Here is an 18179-nt window from a genome sequence, read left to right as displayed (position 1 = left end):
TTTTATTTTGATTTTTTAGACAGAGTCTTGGCCTATCACCCAAGGACGTGTGCAGTGGCATGATCATAGCTCTCTGTAGTCCCGAACTCCTGAGCTTAAGCCATCCTCCCAAGTAGCTGTGAGTACAGGTGAGGGTCACCTCACCTGGCTAACTTTTTTTTAAGAGATGGGGTCTTGCCATGTTGCCCAGGCTGATCTTGAACTCCTGGGCTCAAGTGGTCCTCCCGCCTCAGCCTCCCAAAATGCTGGGATTTCAGGCGTGAGCCACTACACCTGGCTGTTTGCTATTTAAAAGACATTTTCAGGCCAGGTTCGGTGGCTCATGCCTGAAATCCCAGCACTTTGGGAGGCTAAGGCGTGCGGGTCACTTGAGCCCAGGAGTTTGAGACCAGCCTGGGTAACATAGTAAGACCCATCTCTACCAAAAATTAGCCGGACATAGTGTCATGTGCCTATAGTCCCAGTTACTTAGAAGGCTGGGGTGGGAGGATCGCTTGAGCCCAGGCGGTCAAGGCTACTGGGAATTGTGATCACACCACTGGACTGCAGCCTGGGAGACAGCGCAAGACCCTGTCTCAGATAGATAGATAGATAGATAGATAGATAGATAGATAGATAGATAGATAGATAGATAGATAGATAGATCGATCATTTAGGTAGGGTTAAGTCTTCATGAGCATTTAAATCCAAATTAGCATTTTATTCTGATGGGTTTAATAGGTCCAATGATGAATGAATTCTGATGGGTGGTAGCTGGCTCATCATTTGTGGAACTGAGTAAACCCTATTAAATATCTGTTTTTGGAGCATTTGGCAGTTTGGGAAGAGCCTCTGAGCTCTATGTTCCTCGTGGTTGAAATGTAAATATGGAGATGAGGCATTGAAAAGGAACAACTTTACTGATGTCTTGCACAATTACAAAACTAGCAAAAAAAGGAAAAAAAGCACACCTCAGAAAGACTAATTTCTCTTAATGAACACTTAGATTTAAAATTAAGTGATCTGTATTTGTTGATGTAAGTATCAGTCATAAACAGCTTTGGCTGAATACTATGAAGCTATTTCTTCAGTGTCCAAGCAAGCACTCAGTTGCTTTTTTAATAAAAGTTCATGTTATTTTACCAAATTATAACAGTAATATTTACCAAATTAAATCAATATTTTATCCAGTACCTCCATATCAACATAAGGAAGAGAACCAAATTAAATTATCAAAATTTGTTGGGAATCCTAATGGTAAAAGTAAGCATAATTACAAAAATTTCTACCTATTTGTGTCTAATGCAGGAAGTCTCTTTATTCTGACATGTATTCTAATGATGAGAAAAGCTCCTCACTCGTTAGGGAAAGTAATCAGATAGCCTGACCACTGCCACAACCCTTAAAGTCACTCATTGAACATTCACTAGATTGTCTGGAAAGCGTATTATGACAAATGCAAATCAAAGAATTTAAAGACTGTCACTGTTAGCTAATTACCACTGGGACAGAATCTTAAGCAGTGCATTTGAAAATTCTGAAACAGATTGGATTTATTATAAATTAATGACGTAGGATGTTCATTAGTTATTAAGCTTTGTTGAAATACACTGAATGTTGTACACAGGTTTTACAGCCAATGGCTGCCATCAGAATGTTTTGAAATTATACCCACGAGAAAAATAGAAAGGTTTTTATCTCCATTCATTTCCCGTGGCTTGTTAGTTTTAGCATGGGGGAAAATATAACTTTTCCCGAGTTCTCAGTTGGCAAGAACACTTGTGGCAAACGTCAGATTAACAAAAGAAAATGAACAGAAGTTTATTAACATATATACTTCACGTATTCATGAGAGATGCCTAGGGAATACCAACTGAATCTCCAGAATACAGGCATACCTCGTAGATACTTCGGGTTCAGTTCCAGACCACTGCAATGAAGTGAATTTCACAAGGCAGTCACACTAATTTTTTGGTTTCCCAGTGCATATAAAAATTATATTTACACTATACTGTAGTCTATTAAATGTGCATTATGTCTGAAAAAACAACATACATATTTTCATTACAAATAGTGGCCAGGCATGGTGGCTCATGCCTGTAATGCCAGCACTTTGGAAAGACGAGGAGGGCAGATCACTTGAGGTCAGCAGTTCGAGACCAGCCTGGCTAACATGGTGAAACCCTGTCTCTACTAAAAATACAAAAATTAGCTGAGCATGGTGGTGTGCACCTGTAATCGTAGCTACTCGGGAGGCTGAGGCACGACAGTCACTTGAACCTAGGAGATGGAGGTTGCAGTGAGCCGAGATTGTGCCACTGCACTCCAGCCTGGACGACAGAGCAAGACTCTGTCTCAAAAAAAAAAAAAAAAAAAATTATTGCTAAAAAGTGCTGATGATCATTTGAGCCTTTAGAGAGTCATAAACATTAAGACGGCAGTGAAGTTGATTGCGTCAGTAGACTCTTCCTTTCATTTCTCTGTAGCATGCGATGCTGTTTGATAGCTTTTTACCTACAGTACAACTTTCAAAATTGGGGTCAGTTCCTCTCTAAGTTTGTGTAATATTCTAAATCCCTTGTCCTTTCAACAACATTCATAGTATCTTCACCAGGAGTAGCTTCCATCTTAAGAAACCATTTTCTTTGTTCATCCATAAGAAGCAAAACTCCTCATCCATTCAAGTTTTGTTTTGTTTTGTTTTGTTTGAGACGGAGTCTCGCTCTGTCTCCCAGGCTGGAGTTCAGTGGCTTGATCTCGGCTCTCTGCAACCTCTGCCTCCCAGGTTCAAGCGATTCTCCTGCCTCAGCCTCCTGAGTAGCTGGGATTACAGGCATGTGCCAGCATGCCCGGCTAATTTTTGTATTTTTGTAGAGACAGTGTTTCACCATGTTGGCCAGGCTGGTCTTGAACCCCTGATCTCGTGATCTGCCCACCTCAGCCTCCCAAAGTGCTGGGATTACAGGCGTGAGCCACTGCACCTGGCCCCATTCACATTTTATCATGAGATTGCAGCAATTCAGTATTCAGATTTCCCTTCTAATTCTAGTTCTCTTGCTGTTTCTGCAACAGCTGCAGTTACTAACCTGCACTGAAGTCTTGATCCCCTCAATCATCCATGAGGTATGGAATCATCTTCTCAACTCCTGTAAATGTTGACATTTTTGACCTCCTGCCATGCATCAAAAGTATTCTTAATGGCATCGAGAATGGAGAATTCTTTCCAGAAGGTTTTTAATTTACTTTGCTCGGCTCCATCAGGGGAATCACTATGGCAGCTATAGCCTTAAGAAATTTATTTCTTAAATAAGACTTGAGAGTCAGAATTACTTCTTTATCCATGGTCTGCAGGATGGGATGTTGTGATAGCAGGCATGAAAACAACATTCATCTCCTGGTCCATCTCCATCAGAGTGCTTGGATGACCTGATGCATTGTCAATGAACAGTAATATTTTGAAAATAATCTTTTCTTCTGAACAGCAGGTCTCAACAGTGGACTTAAAATATTGAGTAAACCATGCTGTCGACAGATGTGCTGTCATCCAGGCTTTCTTGTTCCTTTTATAGAGCACAGGCAGAGTAGATTGAGCAAAATACCATAAAGGGAAGTGCAATTAAAGAGATGCCTATAAATGTCTAGGAGGTGGCTTTAATACATGTCTACAGAAACAGAGGAGGTGTAGAGAAAATCTGTTATGGGGAGGTGATCAGGAAATATCTAAACAAGGGTAAGGTTTGTTGCACAGATTTAAGTGGTGCCTGCCCCATTGATAAGAGTTTCTAGTTTAGATTTAGAGCCATCCCTTTCTTTCTGGTACAGAGATGGAGACACCTTTACAAATGGAGATTCCCTTTATGGATGTAAATTTCTCTTACAAAAGGGTAACTTACTTTATGTTTTCAGAGCTTTTCCAGTTTCTGCTGTTTCTCAAAATAATCCTTATGCCAAAAAGCCATATTTGGGGTACAAATTTTTGTCTCCTACAGTCATGTTTTGAGGTGGAATTCCCTGAGCCCCACCAGCAGTAACCTTCAAAAAACAGAACATTGACTTTTATAGTATTTAATGCCTCCTCTTCCCAGAAATGTATCCACTTTCTTTCTTTCTTTTTTTCTTTTTTTTTTGAGACGGAGTTTTGCTCTTGTTGCCCAGGCTGGAGTGCAATGGAGCAGTCTCAGCTCACCACAACCTCCGCCTCCCAGGTTCAGGCGATTCTCCCGCCTCAGCCTTCCGAGTAGCTGGGATTACAGGCATGAGCCACCATGCCTGGCTAATTTTGTATTTTTGATAAAGATGGGGTTTCTCCATGTTTGTCAGGCTGGTCTCGAACTCCCGACCTCAGGTGATCAGCCCGCCCTTCTATAAAAAGTGTGGTATATCTTAAAAAGTCCTTTTAAAGAAATGATAATTTAATATTTGAGATAGTTATTTTATTTGGAAGTACTAGATTATTTGTATTTTAATATTTTAATATTAAAATTTAAATATTTAATCAGGTAGAAATATTCCATGCTGGGAATTTTGTTTAAAAATTCATTTTTTTAAAAAATCTATGTTTATGGTATTGTTAGTGGGAAATTGCTATTTAAAAACAAGTGAAGAAATCTTGGAAATAATGTTTGGATTCTAATTTGTTTTAGTTTACTTTTTCTACTTAGAATTGTGTTGGTGAAAAGGATAAAAGGCTTATACAGAAGCCAAATGGTATTTTTATTTTTATTTTTATTTTTATTTTTGAGACAGAGTTTTGCTCTTGTCACCCAGGCTGGCGTGCAGTGGCACAGTCTTGGCTCACTGCAGCCTCTGCCTCCCGGGTTCAAGCTACTGCCTCAGCCTTCTGAGTAGCTGGGATTACAGGCATGCACCTCCATGCTCAGCTAATTTTGTATTTTTAGTAGAGACAAGGTTTCGCCATGTTGGCCTAGGCTGGTCTCAAACTCCTGACCTCAGGTGATCTGCTTGCTTTGGCCTCCCAAAGTGCTGAGATTACAGGCGTGAGCCACCGCCACCGTGCCTGGCCTCCAAATGGAGTTTAAAAAGTTGCATTTATTCAGGTTCCTTTGTTGTATTCCTTCAAGAACTGTGTTCTTCCCTCTCAGAGCCCTTATCCCAGTTGCTTATGTAAGTTCATGAGTGCAATCGTTGGCTAATGCCTGCGTCCCTATGGGCAGAGCCCCTGCATACTTCTGCCCCCCTTTAAATTAAGTTTAGCCTAAAGCTGGCTCCTTACATATTTTTAATTTTTCCTAAAGGTCTCCTGGTACATAGTGAACTGTGACCTAACTGGATCTGTAAACAGACATTAGGGAAACATAATCTCCCAGCAATCACCGAGTATCAGCCAATCACAGCAGCCAGCTGTTCAAATCATGTTCAAATAAGGCAAATGCCGGGCTGTAACCAATCGGCTGTTTCTGCACCTCATCCCCATTTTCTGTGCATCACTTTCCTTTTTATTAACATAAATCTCCAACCATATGGCAGCACGGAGTCACTCTGAACTTATTCTGGTTTGGGGAGCTGCACGATTCTCGAATTGTTCTTTGCTCAGTTAAACTCTGTTAAATTTAAATTGCCTTACATTTTTGTTTTGTTTTTGTTTTTTTTTTTTTGTTTGTTTGTTTGAAGGAGTCTTGCTCTGTGGCCCAGGCTGGAGTGCAGTGGTGCGATCTCTGCTCACTGCAAGCTCCGCCTCCTGGGTTCACGCCATTCTCCTGCCTAGCCTCCCCAGTAGCTGGGACTACAGGCGCCTGCCACCACGCCCAGCTAATTTTTGTATTTTTAGTAGAGATGGGGTTTCACCGTGGTCTCGATCTGCTGACCTCGTGATCCGCCCGCCTCAGCCGCCCAAAGTGCTGGGATTACGGGCTTGAGCCACTGTGCCTGGCTTGCTTCTTTTTTTTTTTTTTTTTTTAAACACCACTGTTGTGTCCCCAGTACCTGGAACATTGTATGTAGGCATGCTTTAAGTGGGGGAACAGATGCGCTGATGGATGGGGGAAGAATTCTTCTAGTCATTCTAACAGTGCATGAGGCTTTTTCAAAGATAATAAAATATTAATTGTTTTTTTCCCCTTTCTTGGCAACTGATGGAAAAGATTGCTTTATTGTTTTCTTTTTCATTCTGGATCTTGTATCTCTCAGGCATTGCTATAATTCCATTTTGTAGAATGGGAGTCCTTCATAAGAATTCATAGGCATTGCTAGGCACGGTGGCCACGCCTGTAATCCCAGCACTTTGGGAGGCCAAGGCGGGAAGATCACGAGATCAGGAGATCGAGACCATCCTGCCCAACATGGTGAAACCCTGTCTCTAGTAAAAATACAAAAATTAGCCAGGCGTGGTGGCGGGCGCCTGTAGTCCCAGCTACTTGGGAGGCTGAGGCAGGAGAATCACTTAAACCCAGGAGGTGGAGGTTGCAGTGAGCCGAGATTGCGCCACTGCACTCCAGCCTGGATGATAAGAGCAAAAACTCCGTCTTAAAAAAAAAAAAATTCGTAGTCATTAACCATAGCCTTTTAAAAGGCAAGACTCATGATAGAAGAGTTTTTTGTTTGTTTGTTTGTTTAATAATCGTGTTGCCAAAAGGACCTTATTGCAAGTTAGGTTCATATGTAATGTTTTTCCCGCACAGACACCAGAGCATTGTTGCCTAATTCCCAGAATTGACTTATTCCTTAAGAGTGTTTAAACAGCTCAGTTCTTTTTTTTTTTTTTTTTTTGAGACAGTCTCGCTGTGTCGGCCAGGCTGGAGTGCAGTGGCGTGATCTCGGCTCACTGCAGCCTCCACCTCTGGGATTCAAGTGATTTTCCTGCCTCAGCCTCCTAAATAGCTGGGATTACAGGCAGGTGCCACCACGCCCAGCTAATTTTTTTGTATTTTTAGTAGAGATGGGGTTTCACCATGTTGATTAGGCTGGTCTCAAACTCCTGACTTCGTGATCTGCCCGCCTCAGCCTCCCAAAGTGCTGGGATTACAGGCGTGAGCCACCGGGCCCAGCCTTCATTTTAAATTTTGAAGCTGTTTGGCCAAACTGCTTCTTATTTCCAACTGCTTGATTATGCTTGCTTTTTGGGAAAAGAGAGTATTTTAATATTATGGTATTTTAGCAGCACAATGTCATGTGAAAGTCATTGCTTAAGAAAAGTTTTAGGTGATGCCTTTCAGGATAGGTTGATATTGATACAAGAGGTTTCTTTTAACTTTACCAGGTCCTTGACATTATTTTGAAAAAAACACCCAGTTATTCAGACAATCATTGAGGCTTTAAATTTTTCCTTAAGTATTACAGTTTAACATGTATTTTCATAAAGTATAAATCTTAATTCAAATAATATTAAAACATTTTTTCCTGTTTAAGTTTTTAAAAAATTTATGATACTCTCCATTGTTCTAAAAGTGTTTACAAGAACAGTTAAAGGATAATGCAGTAACATAAATTAGGAATGTTTGAGAAAGAAAAAAAGATAAACCAAAAGTTGGAAGATAAAATGGAACAGGAAATAATAATGCCTTTCCAAAGGCGAGTCCTGTGAGTGGGTCACAATCTGTCCCTAAGCTTTCAGACTGCAGTTACAAATGAGAAGCCTTGCCAGATGTTCAACTCACTTTGCTGGAAGAGAAAGAGAATTAGTTATTTGGAAGAAATACAATTATTCTCAATACTAACACTGAAAAGTAATTTCTCTGTAGTGTTCAGATGTGACCTCAGCAATACATAGGCAAGAGACACAACAAATTTCGGGGGGGGGGATGAGTTTCGTGTTTCTTAGATTAAACCTCAGTAGAGGTTGGTGTTGTTAAAACCATGATACAGATTGAAAAGGATAGTGTCATTGCATATAGAACACATTCCAGTGGCTGCTCTTGAAGTTGTATAACTTACCCATGGACTTATGATGTCAGGGGAGAGAAATTTTATACCCAGAAATGTTTGTAGGGGAGATGTTTTCATTGAAAAGAATTTGGTCGTTACAGTATAAATGCTTAAATTTTTTTTAGTTTTTGTCCTTGACTGTTATTCTGTGTAGAAATGACTAATAAAACATTGAAAACAGACTGAGCCTCAATGTATACGTCACTGACTTTTTCGAATATGGGTGTCTAATATGCCAAAGTTGGTGATTACCCTTAAAAGCAGATTGTAATATTGTGAAATATATGTTTGTTCTTTGTTCCCATTTTCTGGCATGCAACTACTGAAATCCTTGGAATCTCCAAAGTGATGTGTCTTTTTGTATGTGAATGAGATTCCTGGTGGCCAGCAGCCCCTAAGTAGCCTCAGGTTGGAGCTGGTCGTAGGAAAGACTAAGGCAGGATTAGAGGGTTGGGGCTTTTCAGCGCCCCCCTGCACCTCCCCAACTTCTGGGGAGGAGAGAGGGGATGAAGGTTATCACCAATGGCCAATGATTTAATGAGTGATGCCTTAGCAGTGAGGCTTCCATAAAAGCTCAAAAGGACTGGGTTGGGGAGCTTCCTGAAAGTTGAACATGTGGAAACTCCTGGATGGTGGTATGTCCCTTCTCCCATGCTGTGCCCTATCCACCTCTGATGATGATCTTCTCCCATGCTGTACCCTATCCACCTCTGATGATCTGCTGTGCCCTATCCACCTCTGATGATGATCTTCTCCTACACTGCGCCCTATCCACCTCTGATGATCTGTGCCCTATCCACCTCTGATGACAATCTTCTCCCATGCTGTGCCCTGTCCACCTCTGATGACAATCTTCTCCCATGCTGTGCCCTGTCCACCTCTGATGACAATCTTCTCCCATGCTGTGCCCTGTCCACCTCTGATGATCATCAGTATCCTTTGTAATATGCTTTATAATGAATCAGTAAATGTATTTCCCTGAGTTCTGTGAGCTGCACTAGCAAATTGATCGAACCATGAGGAGGGGTTGTGGGAGCCCCAATTTATAGCAGGTAGTATCAGAATTGAATTGAATTAGAAGATACCTAGCTGGTGTCGGCTGCAGAATTCATTGCTGGTAGGGAAAAATCCCCATGCATTTTGGCGACTAGAGGTCACAGTAAGTGTTGTGTGTTGATTGTGTTGTGAGAGGACAAGAGAAACTCAGTTTTTGTTATATCTTTATACAGATTTTACAGAGACAATGTTATTCATTACACAGCCGTTAGTTTGACTTAATACAGGGATAGATTTTGGAAAATATACATGAGTGTGCCTCCTGTATGTCTTCCATGAATATGGCTTCTTGGAACTGAGCTTTTGCTGGCTATTGAGTGACAACAAGTTCAAGATCTCTCACTCCTTGGCAAGTTCATGGAAAACTAATAGGTGGTTGTAAGAGGCTAAAAGTCACTTCTACCTATGTTGGTACCTAAGTGGGATCTTTAGCTGGTTCTAGGAATCAAATTAACACAAGATAGATTAACAGGAGAAAAGGATACAGGTTTTATAAATTTTTACACATACATAGGGAGTACAAGAGAGTAAGGATGCAAAGAAATGGCCAATGCAGATAGGTTTTGTACTTTTTGGACAAGGAATAATAAATTTGTGAAGAAATTTGACAGGACAAGGGGATCTGGGCTAGGGACAGTAAATTCTAGAGGTCACTAGGAGATCTATGGTGGGGGTGTGTAAAGCTAGTGGAAGATAAGGGTTTCTTCAGTAAGTTTATTTGTACAGGTTCGTTGCAGCAGCAGTTTCCAGTCTCTGGTGATAAGGGTTATTTTCTCTCCCTACTGGAGGGAAGCCGTCCTCAAAGGAATTTTTATAGCTTTCCATCTGTAAGAAAGGACAGATCAGAAAGGCCTTTCTGCAACTAGTTTCTCAAGTACTTTCAACTTAAAATAATAAATATGCCAAATTGGCATAGTGTGGGGTGGATCGTCCTTAACTCCTTCTTTGTCAATAGTGGAATCACATGCTTTAACCAACAGTTGAACTTTCATTATATGAAAATGGAGAGACCTAACAAAGGTGTAGGCTTGAGCAGTTAGTCGACACATCTCACCTCTACAGAGTAGAGAGTAGCAGGGTCAGACCTCTTTCAGAATAATTTTAAACTGAGACATTTGCTGAAGTTTTAGGCATGAAAGGCCCAAAATTGAAGCTTCAAGTAGTATGGTTAATGTAATTTTAGCCTAGGACATTTTTAAAAAAGCTTGAAGCACCTATGGAATACCAAATGCTTTGAACTTTAACACTTGTTTCTGACAATAATTAGATAGCAGAGCCATTGTTTAAATTATTAGTTCATATGGTAGGACCGTATTTTTTTAAAAAGGAATATTTGCCTCCCTGTTCTATTGTGGGCTTGTTTACAGCTTATCCAAAAGTGGTATCAAATTATAAGGAACAGGTTAAGGAAAACATCACTATTCTATACCACTGAAAATTATTAAGTGATGCACAAAGAGATGGTTCCTATTGACATTGTCCATGGTCAGTTCCCATCAAATTCTGAAGAAGCATCAGTGCCTTTTGTTGAGTTTGTATAATTTAGCTTATAACAAATGCCTATCCATAGATTGAAAATAAATATGGGTCCAGAAAATGGTTGAAACAATAGCGTCTGGAAGACTTAACAGCAAAGCAGTAAAGTAGCATAGTGCAGTGGTTTTCAACTTTGGTGTACATCAGATTCAAGTATGATGCTTGTTTCAAAGTGCAAATTCCCAGACCCAACCTTAGAGATTCAAATTTCATACATTGAGTTGGGGCATAGGAATCTGCATTTTAAGTAAATACCCAGGGTGTTTCTGATGAAGGAGGCTCATAGACCTCCATGGCTCCGAAGCTCATTTCTCACAGGCTTTGTGAAATGTTGGTTAGGCTTCAAACATTTTTGTTTTCACATACCTTAGAAAATAAATTTTTAAAATACACAGTGGACTTAAAAAGTGAGGAAATTTTGACATGGTATAACATGGAATAAAGTCAAATAATATTGTAAGTCAAACCATCGTAAGGTGCAGACTTTCTGTATTAATTTGTGCCCTATGACAATGATGCATTAATACAAACGAGACAGAAACCTTTTCACTTGCATGAAGCAAGGCCCTGCTCACACAGTATTTCTTGTTTTGCTCTCAAGGGGCCCTTCTACAGGAGCAGTGCATTCTCTCATTTCTTTAGTGACACTTCAGAGGTTTTAGCCCCCTTAACAATAAACCACGTAATGTTCAGGATGCATAAGAAGTGTGCCTTATGAAAGTAGAAGGGGGCCAGGCGTGGTGGCTCATGCCTGTAATCTCAGCACTTTGGGAGGCCAAGGTGGGCGCATCACTTGAGGTCAGGAGTTTGAAACCAGCCTGGCCAACATGGGGAAAACCTCCTCTACTAAAAATACAAAAATTAGCTAAGTCTGGTGGTGTGCACTTGTAGTCCCAGCTACTTAGGAGGCTGAGACAGAAGAATCGCTTGAACCTGGGAGTGGAGTTTGCAGTGAGCCAAGATTGCACCACTGCACTCCAGCCTGGGTGACAGAGCAAGACTCCATCTCAAAGAAAAAAAAAAAAAAAGTAGAAGTGGAATATATGTGAGAAACGAGGTATGAAAGGTTTTAAGAAAGAATCTGGAAACTGCTTTATAACCCTCCATGTACACATATTCCCTTAAAGTAAGGTTTTTAACTCCAAGCGTTTGTAAATTTGGATGAGGAAAATAATTTCATCTTTTTTTCCACTAACCTCACCTAGAAATTGAGCATTTCCTTTAATTACGACAAACCTAAAGTAGCATGAGCATCAACAGAAGTCAGATGTTTTCTTATCACATTACAGTTGTTTCAGGTATCTCAAAAGGTGGTTTGAACTGATTACTTTGAAATCATGACAGTTATTAGACATGCCCCTAGATTTTACTATTTACTGGGTTAATAAAAGAGCACATATAATTCTAGGGTATACATATTTTAATGTATAAAAATATGCATTAAATTTTTAACCATATTTAAATATAACCATATTTAAATATACTTATCCTTAGTACGGTTATATTTTCTTGCTAATGCTGTTTTTGATTTATGCATTTAAAAATATTATCCTAAGAAGGGATTCAGCCTGACTTTACCAGGTGCTAGAGGAATCCAAAGCACAAAAACTGTTAAAACCCTTTTGTGGAAAGCCCTTGGATACTCTTAGGAGCATATGTATCCCAGTTTGAAGGCAGGTGGTCTAGGGGATGGCTGAAGCCCATCAACAACACCTCTTAAACCATTAGTTTAGGGAACCCAGAACTTTCGTGTTTTGCCAAGCAATGAAAAATGTGAAAAATCACTTTAGCACCTGGGAGATGATTCTAGTTTAAATTCTGTGAGTTGGTGGTTCTAAACCAGAGATGTACATCAAAATCCTTTAGGGAGCCATTTTAAAATACACAGCTGAGCCTAATGCCTCAGGACTGCACCTCAGCGGGTCTGGGTGGGACCTGGACCACACTGTGTTAAAAGCCCAAAGGTGATTTTCATACAAACCCTCAAGAACCACTGTTTTAAACAGAAGGGCTTTGAAACCTTGTTTTATAAGAACTATTTTAAGTATGACTTTTTTTTTTTTTTTTTTTTTTTTTTTTTTTGAGACAGAGTCTTACTCTGTCACCCAGGCTGGAGTGCAGTGGTGTGATCTCAGCTCACTGCAACCTCTGCCTCCTGGGTTCAAGCAATTCTCCTGTCTCAGCCTCCCCGGTAGCTGGGGTTACAGGCATGCACCACCACGTCCGGCTAATTTTTTTGTATTTTTAGTAGTGACGGGATTTCACCATGTTGGCCAGGCTGGTCTCAAACTTCTGACCTCAAGTGATCCGCCTGCCTCGTCCTCCCAAAGTGCTGCAATTACAGGCATGAGTCACCATGCCCAGCCTTAAGTATCGCTTTTTAAAAGTTTTATGTTTGATCCAAAAACTCATGGCAGGAAATTGGGAAGATTTACTTTGTACTTTGAAATTTGTTTGTTACTGTTGTTGTTGTTGAGACAGGGTCTTGCTGTGTCACCCAGGCTGGAGTGCAGTGGCACCATCACAGCTCACTTGCAGCCTCTACCTCCCAGGCTCAAGCAATCTTCCCACCTCAGCCTCCCAAGTAACTGAGACAACAGGCATGCACCACCATGCCCAACTGATTTTGTTTTTTGTAGAGACAGGGTCTCTCTGTGTTATCCAGGCTGATCTACAATTCCTGGGTTCAAGAAATCCTCCCGCCTCAGCCTTCCAAAGTGTTGGGATTACAGGTTGGAGCCACCACAGCCTGACCTGTAGTTTGGAATTTGTAACCACTCAAAGCATCTTCTGTCATCGGGTGCTCAGGGAGAGGGGTTCTTGACCATCTCTGGGGACCATAAAACTCTGAAGTTTCATGCCCTGGTCTTCAGCTTAAGGGGCTAATAGCTTTCCTGAGATTTGCAAAGGTATGCATGATCAAAAAAGGGGAAGGAAGAATAGCTACCTGTATGCTGAAAGAGCAAAATTTAATGGCAAAATGAACAAAAAGATAAAATCATTAGACATACTAAGGAAACAGTTACTAAAACACCATTAATTTTATGAGAGAAGTGCTGAACTGTAGCTCTAATTATTTGATTTCATGAACATTTTCTGCTCTATTATTTCCTGAATTTGTTTTTTTGCAATGTAAACACAGTACCATAGGTAAATGGAGTTGCATATAAGTGGTTTTGATGGTATATATTAGGGAAAAATGATAAAATATTAAAATATACTGCCTCTTAATTTAAAAGCAAAATTATCTTTAAGACTTTAAGCTTATTTCATGCTGCTGGGTATATATCTGCCAGAAATGAAATCAGCATGCGGAAGAGATCTCTCAACTCTGACATTTATTACAGCACTATTCACAACAGCCAAGATATAGAATCAACCAGTGTTCATCAACAGATGAATGGATAAAGAAAATGTCATATTTAATACCCAATGGAATGGTATTGAGCTTTAAAAAATAAGAAAATCCTGTCATTTAGGACAACATGGATGAACCTGGAGGACATTATATTAAGTGAAATACACCAGGCACAGAGAGGTGCCGCGTGATCTTGTTGTTATGTGGAGTGTAAAACAGTTGAACTCCTAAGTAGAGAGGAGGATAGAGATTACCAAGAGATTGGGAAGAGAGGAAGTTAGGGGAGGTTTTTCTTTTAAGACCTTAAATATTTTATTTTTAAGATAAAATAATTTCATCCTAATACTGGGCTCTCCGGCATTTGAGAGTATTATATCCTTGGACCTCCATCCTCTGCTCATTGTCATAATTATTAGATCTTAATTCTTATTAAAGTTTTATTTTCATCTTCTAAAATTACAAAGCAGTAAACATGTAATATACAAAATGTATAGTTTCCTCCTTGCAACAAGTGAGAAAAAAATCCTATTTTAACAAAAGGCATTTTTAAGTGAGTAAAGATGCAATTTTTCATCTACAAAATAAGTTAATAGGTTTTCTAGTTGGGTTTATAAAAAGCTGATGCATATCCTGTTCTTTTTCCCTATGACTGATGACATAAGTTCTGCTTTTGTTCATGATGCCCTCTCCTTGGCAAGGAGTGCCTCCCACCCACATACCTACTCACTCTTTAGGACCAGCTCAGATGTCACCTATTCCAGGAAGCCTCCCTTACCTGTCTCTGTGTTCCCGTAGAGATCTCTATCACAGTACTTACTACATTATGTTTTAATTATGTATTTCTATGTGAGTCTGCCTTGGAAGACTTTAACCTCAGTATGATTATCTTTGTATTATTAATGTCTGGAACAGTGACTGCTCATTAAATATTGTGCTGAGTGATTATATTCATAGTCACCCGGCTCACACCTCCCACCCGTTTGTCATTGTACTTGTCTGTGATCATGCTACAGAATTCTGTTGTGGGTGAACTCACCCAGCAGCACAGCTATGGTGCTTTGGCCTTCAAGCTCCTGCTCTAGCCAACCAAGCTAACCTGCCCAGCTTTGGCCAGCAGCTCATTGTAATAAACTGAGTTCAAATGGAACCCAGCACTATTAAACTACCCATCAGCCTAAGACTACCCTTCAAAGAAGGAGCGAGACTGGGCATGAAGTGGGCCCCTGAGCCAGCCACTCCCTGTGTAAATCTGTACTTCAGCTTCTCGCTCTCTTTTCACTGCAGTTTTATTGCTGTCTCACCAAGATTTCCCTTCTTCCAGGCCTTTACTCTTAAAGGAAAAAAAAAAAGTTGCTTATGTTTGCTTAATTATTAACATAATACTGGCTTAATTCTGAACTAGGAGATCTCAAACTCTTTATGACAGCCCGGTGAATAAAGTGATGAAGTGGGAAACAAAATGTAGAGGGTCAGAAAGTGCATTTCAGTTTGTAAGATGAAAAAAGGGGGAAGGGTGGTAGAGCTGACTCATGTGACTGTAATTCCTAGAATATAGGAGCAGTGTGGCGTTATTCATCTAAGCGCGTCCTAGAGATTTTATACATCATGCACACATTTTTAGGCATTGTCTTAGACCGTTTATGCTGCTAATAACAAAAACCTGAGACTAGATAATGTAAATAACATAACTTTATTTTCTTGAGTTCTGGGGTCTGAGAAGTTCTAGATCAAGGTGCTGGCCTTCAGCGTCTGGTAAGGGCCTTCTTACTGCATCCTCATATAGTAAAAGGGGCAAAAAGAACAAGAGGACCCCATGTTGTGTCCTCATGTGCAGAAAATATGGGCAAGAAAGGGGCTTAGCTAGTACCCTTGAGCCCTTTTTATAAGGGTACTAATCCCAGCCTCATGACTTAATCACCTGAAGGCCCCACCTCTTAGCACTATCACATTGGGTCATAGGTTGGCGGATATATACATTCAAATTTTTGGCGGATACATACATTCAAACCATATTTTGGTTTGATACATACATTCAAACCATTTTGGCGGATACACACATTCAAACCATAGCGGGTATTAACCTATCAATAGTGCAGTTGAACATAAAATGAAGATCTCACTTCAATGAAACACAAATTAATATGATTTAAAACAGTTGCACATTGTAACTTTCTGAACACCTGTATTCTGTAGCCTGAATTTTGGCAGAGAAAGTGGTTGAAACATTTGTATCTACTATCAAATTACCATGATAATTGTTTATTGTTCTCTCTTCACTTTATACCTTTTAATTAAGCTGGGGGTTGGGGGGAAGGGAGGTGAGAAAGAAAAGGAAGAAAAATACAGTTTTTGTCGCAAGTGGATTTTGTATCATTTTCCCGAAGGTCTTGGTTCTAGAAATTCTGTAGTCTTGGAGACCTGTCAGTTTTTCTTTATAATTAACTGTGACTGTATTGTGTATTCATCAATATTATGAAATATTATGAAATAGTAAAACTCACTGTGACTGTATGCATGTTTGCCCACGCGTGGCTGAACTTTTACAAAGCAGTGAGGGAAGTTCTCCTAGGGTCAGGACAGGTCATCATGGGCACAAGGCCTCTCATTACTTTCTCTCATCAGAAAAAAACAAGTGAGAGAAAAAAAATGCACCTACACTCAGGTTCCTGAACCCCATCTCGGTTCTTCTCCAGATAGCCCAGCAAGTGAGTTCGTCTAATCCCTTTCTCAGGAATGAGCATGATGAATGAAAACCAAGCAAATTCTGGAGTCGAACCAGGTTAGATTCAGACCCTTTCTGACCACTTCTAATTTCTGCCTCTGTGTTTTCAGTGTTAAATGTGGACGCTAATTGCCTGCTTTGCAAGGTGTCTATAGGAATTAGATGTGATTATGTAAAGCTTCTAGCACAATGCCTATTACGATAAATGGTTCTCACAGTTGCTGATGCTGCTGTTACTACGTTTTTTCTCTACAGTAGTTCTGTCTTATTTTCCTTTGAAAGCTGGAGCTGTCTGTGCTTCTCCTATTTTATAGTATCAGTTAAGGGTTTTCAGTGGTGTTTTGGTGTGGTGGAGTTATTTCTTTTACTCAGGGAGCTTTTCTTAGGGAGTTAATCTGATACTATATTAGAGAGAGTAGACTCTCTGTAGACCTTCCTAGGCAAGGTTGAATGAGTATTTGGATGTAGCACATACATGGACACTTCTAGTTAGAATATGAAGCATAAATTTAGGTAGTCATAAAGGTTTACAATAATCTAAAACCAATTACAAAGATTTATAACTAACATTTTGAACATTGAGTAGTATTAGGATAGTTTTTCTAGCTTTTAAAATCAGCCTAAGCTTTTTGGTAAAGTCAAGTTTTGTAAAATGGGTGAAGATTTTTTTTTTTCCTAGTGAAATAAGAATTGGCAAACTTTTAAAGCTGGTTTACAATAATTTCCAGATGAATAGAAACTAAAATGTATTGTCAGCTGATGTTTCATTGTAGGCTCCTATGAAATGACTGAATTCTGTCTGTATCCCCAAAAATTGAGATGAAACTGTCATTCTTATACATAATCTTAGCTAAGCGACCTCAGATTGAAGTAAATCAGATCAATATTGGTATTTCTATAACCCCAGCATAGATGGTGCCTGTATTGATTATTGTAAGTAGCAGGGCACTTTGGGGAGCTGCTGATGGAACCGGTGTTAGCTGTACCCTAGGGAAAGAATTATGCAACACAGTGATAAGTCAGCTAACTAAAGTCATAGCAACAAGTCTATTTGGCTTCTAGGCATCTCTTTGAAGTGGGCCAAGGGCTTGGGGATGGAGGTAGGAAACCTGCATTGGTTCCTGCCGGGGCTTCTGCCAACTCTGATGGGAGAGCCTCCTGGGCTGGCTGAGATAGAATTGCTTCTCTAGCTCCTTCACTGGATACAAAATAAAGGAGTGAAGCTAAAGGGTGGAAGAACACTTCCTGGCCACCTTCACGCCTGCTTCAAAGCCAAGGTCAGGGGGCTGTTATACCAGGGAGTGCTGAGAAGGGCAGAAAGCTGAAACTGCTCCTTCCTCTGATACAAGAGGCAATGAAAAACTGGTGAAGGTGGCCGATGATGCCCGCAGGGGAAGACAGCACTGACTCCTGCTTTGTGGACTCTAAACAGATGCTATATTAGAACTCAAACTGCTAGTGACTTTCACATTTGTATCATTTTTAATGTGGTCACATTAATTTGACCATTCTGCAGGCCAGTGTTCATGTATTACTTTAGTGTGATTTTTCTTATGATCAAAATCTTCTAAAATCAATTTGGTGAGCTATAGAAAGAGAAGGTAAATTTTCCTTGTGTGAAATACAACTCTCAGTAATAAGACTGCT

General features: G+C 40.1%; 1 protein-coding gene across 13 annotated transcripts in view; it reads left to right on the top strand.

Moving 5' to 3' along the window:
• The window catches only part of MAP7 (microtubule associated protein 7), a 207749-nt gene that overhangs the window by 96375 nt on the left and 93195 nt on the right, over positions 1-18179 (top strand). The window contains exon 1 of one of the 13 annotated variants that reach the window (XM_055391196.2): positions 16504-16589. The exons of 11 other annotated variants lie outside the window; for them this stretch is intronic. In XM_055391196.2, coding sequence (XP_055247171.1) covers positions 16544-16589 — 46 coding nt within the window. In that variant the 5' untranslated portion in view covers positions 16504-16543. Of the gene's footprint in view, positions 1-16503; positions 16590-18179 lie in introns of those variants that run through there. One more of the 13 variants, XM_063707888.1, reaches the window with a different exon arrangement.

The sequence above is a fragment of the Gorilla gorilla genome, chromosome 5, assembly GCF_029281585.2.
Source record: "Gorilla gorilla gorilla isolate KB3781 chromosome 5, NHGRI_mGorGor1-v2.1_pri, whole genome shotgun sequence".
NCBI classification, from domain to species: domain Eukaryota; kingdom Metazoa; phylum Chordata; class Mammalia; order Primates; family Hominidae; genus Gorilla; species Gorilla gorilla.
The sequence above is the reverse complement of the archived record's forward strand: the minus strand, read 5'-3'. Positions and strand labels throughout refer to the sequence as shown.